The following is an 8,093-nucleotide window of genomic DNA, read 5'->3' as shown; positions in this document are numbered from 1 at the left end:
AAGAGGAATAAATTGTTTAATAGGTATTAAAAGTACCTGGAACAAGAACAACTAAGTTGAATGCAGCCTTAAAGGGTAGACCTTACAAAACAACACAATTTCATTTATTCCTGGGGCACATATCAGAAGACAAACTGACAAGGATAATCACTTGAAGAACATACAAAATATTAATGGCCACTATTTCAGTTTCTTTTTTCAGGAATAAAAAAACCCCAAGCTTCTGAACTGCTTCTTTACTACTGTGCTAACCACCATATTCTGAAAACTTTTATATTTTCCAGAAAAGAAAAAAAAAAAAAAGCATTGAAAAGAAGAATCAGATCAAAAATAACAAAAGATGAAGAACATCTAATGTCAGTCTGTTATATTTTTGGAAGTTGTCAATATTACATTAATAATTTCACGTTTGTACACCTCATGATGGAAATATGAAAGTTTCTTCCTTTTAAAAAAACAAAATGAAAACACAACACAACTTTCTTCTTCAGCATCAAAAAGAAGAGAAGCAAGGTTCTCAATAAACAAAAGTTCATCATAAATGCAGACAACTGTTTTGTTCAACATAAACTTTAGGACAGCGCTTTCAAATCAGAATTCAAAGATTTTTCTTTTAAAACTGACCAAACCATCACATAATTCCTACTGTGATGACTATGTTCAGCAACTTTGTATTCAATACACTGTTGTTTCAAGAGCAGCAAGCCAAGTTCTGGTTCTACTACCTAAGTAAAGAAGGCTCTAGGCCCACAGCAAGGAATTCTGAAAACATGAATAACTGATCACAAGGTATAGTTATGAAATCTTCCATTAAATCTAGTTCCCTCGGTGAGGGTCAAATTATGTCAATATGTTGCATGCTGCTGTAAAGGCCCACAATATCACATTGACTCGCATCCACTGTGAGTATGGCTGCCCAGTTAGATGAGATCTTTTGTGCCTGTTTTATCTTCTTTAGGAGCAGTCTGCTAAGATCTGATGTTGGCAGCCAATAATTAGTTAGATCCCTTTATGGTAAAAATTATAAAGCCACAGCATCATTTCCTGGGATGAGGGAGTTTAAAAATTCAGAGAAGTCACTGCAGCGTTGAATGCAATCCATCAGTAACAGCTGAAAATGGTTGTAGTCTGACGTCTAGGAAGCTGACTGCTTATGCCAGTGGAATGCTGATACAGACCTTGCTGAGCTGCAGAGATGTAGAGGCAGACAACAAAGCTACCCTCCCTGAATCTACCAAGAGCTTAGACGGCAGAGTAAGGTAAATTTTGTACTTGCTGTGATATACCTAGCCTAGTGACTTTAGTCAGCAACCAATGAAGAAATACTGATAAAAAACACACCGTGAAAAGGACAGTAATCATGCTCCTTCCCAAATACGAAAGACAACTGAATACTAAAATATTAATATACTACTTTACATCTTACAATTTAGATCAAGATACCAGTCTCTTCCAATATGCCTTCGATTCCAAATAGCTGAACCAATAGAGCAGATCAAAGACATGGCAATAAGGATGCAGAACAGAATTAAAATCTGAATGTTTGTAATTCGTTCCACATTAGACATTTTAAGAGGTGGACTTGTTGAATTCTGCAAAAGACAAAAAACAACAGTGACTATTAAATATTAGAAGACATACACACAGTTCTCGCTTTTCAAATTACATGTTACTGCATCCTTTTCTAAATACTCTCCCAAATACACCATTATCATAAATGGCAGAACTGTTTCACTCAAAAGAAAACAAAAAAGCATAATCCATGAATTAAAGAGTTTTAGATTTGTGTCACAAGCAGTTCAAACAATCACACAGCACGCTTGTAATAGCAACAGCTAACAGTAAACATTAAAAATAAATGTGCTTACACACCTTACCAGTGGTATAGAAGACAACTGCTAATACAAACAATGAAACTTTTTCAAATAACTGTTACAAATCAGAAAAGCAGTAAATAAGAGACATGCATGAACAATGTGAAAGCATTCTTTTTTCTCAATAAATGCATTTCAATTCTGATATTTCAAACAGCACTAGGAAAAGTAATTTCATAGTTTGAGAATGGTTCTTTTCCCTCCTCAGCTTGCAAATAAAGTTTCACTTTGTTGTCTGACAAGAATGCTTACCTTTATACTTGAAAGAAAGCTCCACAAGAGGACAGTTTTAGGAGCAATCAAAAATAAAAAAAGATGAACAGGCAAACTATAATGATCCAACTTGCTAATAAAATACTTTTCAAAACACAAGTTACAAAAGAGAATCAACGAATATGCTTACTAGTAGAAAAACTGCTCTGTAGCTAAGTGACTTATAATAACAAGAAATTGCTTTTTATTGGTTTTACTTCGTAAGAAAGATGCTCTATTACTGACATTTAAACTACTATTTTGAATCTAGCCATGTTTTCTGAAAGGATTTGCTGTGCTGTGTAATGGCACAATAAGGTAACAAACCAGATAATTTAGAGAAAATCCAAGTGACAAACCTGCATAAGTTTTGTGTCATGTCCCGTATAGACAACAATCCCATGAACCCACTGAGTATTTCTCAACTGAGCTCCTCGTAGAAGAATCTGATCAGACCCCAATGGAACAGTACTAAAAGGAAGAAGTTTTATATTTAGCATTAAAACAATCAATGTCAATAACTAAATGTAATCAGCAGTTGTTAAAACTAATTTCTCAAAATTTAGATGATTATCATAAATATGCCAGGAATCTAATTTTCATAGTTAGCTTTTTGGGAGTGTTGACAGAGAGAAAACCTGACAGTTAAAAGCAAGCCCAAAAATATAAATTTGCAAAAATAATTAATAACCACTTAGTTCTGACTATGGATTACTAATTTTGATATGGTACTACTAAGTAAGCATACTGAAACTAACAAAGGCTAATTTCCCTCTGATTAACTAGTCTTACAAAATTGCTTTCCAAAGCAATTTACAAATGAAATAATCCTCCAAACTCTCAAGTTTAATCCACTCTCCTAGTAAAATAAATATCCTTTATGAACATGAGTAACTATTTAAATTTTTACAACAATATTCTCTGCACCTTCTTTAAATTGCAAAACCAGGTAAATTTACTTATGTTATTCTTATAGAACTGCACTGAGTAAATGAGCAACAAAACCTCAAAAGACATTGGAAACATTTAACTATCTTAAATTCAGATAGTTGACTTTATACATATACAGTAGCTCAGGTTTTTCTTAAAATATAAAAATTTTAGATAATTATTACTCATTTCCTGGGACAAACAATATCCTATTTTGGCATTTTTCTCTCTATGAATTCCAGATAGCAGTTCAGACTTGCCAATAGTGCTCTAGTGTTTGGCATTCTTGCCTAAAACTACTATGTCTACAGTTTTTTTGAAACCAACACATTATTAAGCTCACAGCAACTATACCTCTGATCCTCTGATATATAAACTATAAATAGTCTGAGGAAGCCATGATATTTGGTAACACTTTTGGTAGCGCAAAGAGCATAAAGTCAGTCTCAGCAAGTAAGTTTCAGGTAATAAATTAAAAAAAAAAAAAAAAAAATCTGGAAAAATATTTTGAGTGCTTTTCCATGAAAACCAAACAACTAGCAAACACAACCCCACTACAACTTAGTACAATTACTTCTTAGGAAACTAGCACAGAGCATACTGACTGTTTAAGGAACCATTCTCCCCACCAACTATGTTTCAGCAATGAAATGCTGAGTGATATTTCCATGGAAAATTATTTCCAGACTCACACACTTCATCAAAAGAAGGAAATGTAAAAGAAAAGTGAAAAATAAAACATACTGAGATTTACTTGCTTTCTAAATCTGAACTGTGCTGCTCTTATATTTGATATGTGTTCATATCATGGCAAAATTAAGAAAGTGTCCTTTCAAGTGTGAAAGGAACTGCTGGGGTTTGAATAACATGAGAATAGTTATGAGAGATTCTTGTTGCCATCAAATATTGCTTCTGTACTTAATTTGCATTCCTTGATCAAAATAATTCTAAGACTTGTGGACCATCCATCAGCACAATACATAGACATTTAAGTTAAGGATTAGATTAAATGTAATTCCAAGATATTTTTAGTTCGTTAGCACTAACATGAATGTCACAGCAGATGAAAGAAAAATCACTTTCTCTGGTTATATGCAAGTCCCCCATAGATAAATCAGAAACCTTTTCAACTATGGACCTTTTCTAGAATGCAAAAAAGACTTTCTGTCCTTTCTACTAATACAAAGGAGTCTAGGAAGGCATAATTCAAGACCTTCCACTCTTAATTCTTGTACTCCTTGAATATTCAGGTGAGTTCTAAGACGCCTCTTGCCACTTCCTGATCTTCCTCTTTGTTCTTCCTTCTTAGAAACTGTGAAGAATATGCAGTAAAGTCCTTTCTGTTGCAGGATCCATTGATTCTTTTTTTCCATCAAGACACTGTATCTCAAATGGATACCCTTCTCCAACTTGTGACAGGAATTTATTGTCAAGACTCTTATTGGGAAAACAATCAGAAGAGAATTGGGATTGCAGCCAATGAGTGTTGTCTCCAGTAGAACTGGTGCAGACCAAGGAGATGAAAACAGACAGCAAAACAACCAGGGGCACAGAAAGCCCGTATCTGCCAGGTGTCATGCTACTGATCCTCAATAACGTGATCTCACTCCACTGTCTAATGAAGTGATGGTGCAATGACATGACAGAGCTCTCATGTCTCTAATTCCCGGCCTCAGCCTTCTCAAAACTGCTCCAACTCATCTGATTCTTCCTGTGTGCTACGTAACTAACAACTCTTCAGTAAGGGATGTTCTCTACGGGGAAACACCCTTTCAACATACTTTCCTGTCAGGGATGTCAAGGGTATATTAAGAGCTAGTAATTTCTAAGACACATTTGAAAGCTTACATATCAAAATGTTTTTCTTAACAAGCATATTTCACTCTTATCAAAATTTTCTTAATGTCTTCAGGAAAACATTCACTTTAGGTCTGGATAACAAATACCTGCCCTTGTTTTTAACCTGCTCACCTTTTTTCTCTGAGCCATTGTGTAATCATAATTTCAAATGTATCCAGGTTAAAAAACTTTTCTCCTTTCTCTAGCTAATTGTTTTAATTGACTAAAACCAAGTGTCATGCTTGGAAAATCAAAACTGATGGTAGGAAGGTCTTAAAGATCTAGGCAAATAAATAACAGTTAGACTAATCTGTGCTACCTCTAATATGGGCAGAAACAGAACTTATCCCTGATTTTTCAGGTTGGAAATAAGATCAGGATCCAAAAAGAGTTACTTACCTGCAATTCTTTTTCACTGAAGGTAAATATTATATTAGAGCCACACTTTTGGAATGACCCTACTGCACATGAACTATATTAAAAATATCCCAAAACTGAATTTCTCAAATAACAAATTGCTTGACCAGCAGATGGCATGTTCCTACACATTCTTGAGACATAACAGCCATCAGTGCATTCAATGTTTCTTTTTTAAATCAAATTTTAAAATTAAATACTTAGATTAAAAAGAAAAATATGTTTTTCCATCTAGCCAGAGAGGAAGGATGAATGTGTGGATCTATTATAACTATTACCTTCAGAGAAGAATTACAGGTAAATGTTTTTCTCTTCTTAATGACAAGCACAGTGGAATTACAATAGATCCACACTCTTGCGACTGAAAATTCCTGGAATGCATCTGTAAGAAATCAGTAAATAAAAAATGGAATATAAAAAAATGTATTTAATAATTAGTCAGTGCTATATATATCAGTTTAAACCCACAAACGTAAATAATATTGTATATGAAGAAATAAATATCTACTAAATAAAAAAGAAATCCTGTAAACCTTCGGGGATGAAAAACTCAACAATTCTGGCTCTAGTAATGAATTTTATACTACTAATATATCACATTTTATTTGAACCCATAGAAGACTCCAAATATTAATATTTTGATATCAAGTATCAAAACTTCAGTAATTTTAAGAATTTTTGAAGCAGTTTTACAAGCATGTATGTTGTAATTGCACTGGGGCAGTCTGTTTTTACAGAAACATACTTTCAGTCAGCTACAGTATTAAATGTCTTTCAGCTACCAAGTTAGAAGAATTTGAGGTATACAGAGATGGACTCAGTGCCACTCCAGACTTAGACAAACAGATGAAAACAACAATAAAAACCAGACCAGAACTACTTCTATTCAGCTTCTATAATAGAAACTCAAAAGGCAAGTAATAAGAAGCTTAAGAAGTGAGTTATTAAGTACATATTTCAGAACTATTTGATTAGCACTCCCTTCCATTATTAATAGCTATTGTTTTCTGAAGGTCAGCTAGTACAAAAATTCAAGTTGTAGACATCAGAAGTAAGGTTTTAGCCTTCTATTTTTTAAAAAGAATGAAGTTCAATAAAGAATACATCAGAAAAGATGCTTACCTGTCTAGTTTTAACAGTTTATTCTGTTAAATGGCTTTAATGTTCATATTTTAACTTGAGTAGTTTAACAACATATAGCTATCTACTGATAGACTGAATTTCCTGATTTAATCTCCCAAGATCAGCTTCTTTGGATTTACATACCCATGCCCATCCAGTCTGATGTTTCCAACAAAGTCATAGAGATGTCGGTTTGGGCTCTCACATTCAATTCTGCCTGAAAGTCTCATCAAGCTTTCTATGTCCTTTATGTCTGATGTTAGTGGCAAACCCTGTAAACATAATTTGTTTGTCATGATATTAAAAATCAGTTTCCAATAGATAAATCTATGTATTATAAATCTGTGCAAGATGAGAAAACCAGTATCCCTATGGGATACTGTGGGAGCAAAATGGGATCACTACACTTTGCTGTCATACTGCTGGATGCTACAGACAGTGAAAAAGTCACCTTGGTACATTAAAACATCATGATGAAGACAGGGTCATATCCAATCATATAGCTCAGCAAGAACATCCCTGCATAGAGACAGTGCACTCCATCAAAAACTGCTGTTCCCTACCTGCCTCTCAAGGACAATGCTGGCACTATCAGCTTCTTTCTGCAGGGCTTCTCCCTCATCTAGCCTCTGAAAACAAAACCAGTGCCCAAACTACTAACATTTATACCTATTTTCCCAAAGAAAAACCCTAAAACAAAGCACAAAGTCTGACTTAGGACTTATGCTTCATTCCTTCTGCTTGATTAATTGAAAAAAAACATTTATGATGCCAATAACTCAGTTTTTTATTCAAACCACTAAAATTTCACAGTCTTCTAAAATGGCTATTAATGTCATAAAATGGGTTTTCATAAGCAATAACAGAAGAAAATAATATTAGTGATATTGTCAAAAATGAAATTCCTACCTGTCGAATTTTTAAGTTTGTTTCACCATCTAAGTTAGATGTTTCGATGTAGCACATAGCCTGTGGTTCACTATTAAGAAAAAAAAAAATCCTTACTTTTAAATTATAGTGTCAAAATCCATTAACTTTTTGTAATCTTTTAATACTTATTTATGCAATCAGGTTTTTCCTTTTCTTATTAAATCTTCAGAACTAGAACAAGTTACAGGCAAATCTATAAAAACCAACAGTACTTTACATTTTCAGAAAAGTTCGCCAAAATCTGTCTTCTTAGATGAAACACTGCTAAAAATGCTGTACACAGGAAAACTTTTTAGACGCAATTAAGATAAAGGCACAGGTGTAATTTTCTTGTAAGGGATTCTCTTATAAAAAAGTCTAAATTATAGATAACAATACCATTTTTTACATATATGTCCTCTTTATGCAATTTAAAATGCTTTTTTATAAATTAAAAGTTTTAAGTTTATGTAGAATATTACTACTTTGAATAGTTCAGCTATTTGACACCTACTGATAAATGGCTTATTCCTTGCATTTATTTTTTTTCAATAAAATTTTTTGATGTGTAACATAGCAGTGATTTTATATTTTGTAAAAATACTTTTAGACTTTAATATATTGTAACCATTATAGAACTGTTAACTAGGAAAACAAAGATAGAGAAGGATAAAATTACTTTTCTTCAAGTAGACAGTAAACAAGAACAGGTCTAACAAGTCAGGATTTCTGAATTACTCCAGTCAGCTC

At 33.3% G+C, this 8,093-nt stretch overlaps 1 protein-coding gene across 1 annotated transcript in view; it reads right to left on the bottom strand.

The window, feature by feature from the left end:
• Window positions 1–7,616, bottom strand: part of LOC104527200 (probable phospholipid-transporting ATPase IA) — a gene marked incomplete at its 3' end in the record, with an annotated part of 16,583 nt that extends 8,967 nt beyond the window's left edge. Inside the window, exons 1-4 of the mRNA XM_029085665.1 lie at window positions 7,344–7,616; window positions 6,579–6,706; window positions 2,486–2,597; window positions 1,427–1,592 (exon numbers count right to left, since the gene is read on the bottom strand). Coding sequence (XP_028941498.1) covers window positions 1,427–1,592; window positions 2,486–2,597; window positions 6,579–6,706; window positions 7,344–7,400 — 463 coding nt within the window. The remainder of the gene's footprint in view (window positions 1–1,426; window positions 1,593–2,485; window positions 2,598–6,578; window positions 6,707–7,343) is intronic.
• Window positions 7,617–8,093: the final 477 nt, after the last annotated feature.

The sequence above is a fragment of the Antrostomus carolinensis genome, unplaced genomic scaffold (assembly GCF_000700745.2).
Source record: "Antrostomus carolinensis isolate BGI_N321 unplaced genomic scaffold, ASM70074v2 scaffold20146, whole genome shotgun sequence".
NCBI lineage: Eukaryota > Metazoa > Chordata > Aves > Caprimulgiformes > Caprimulgidae > Antrostomus > Antrostomus carolinensis.
This window is presented reverse-complemented; position numbering and strand designations above follow the sequence as displayed.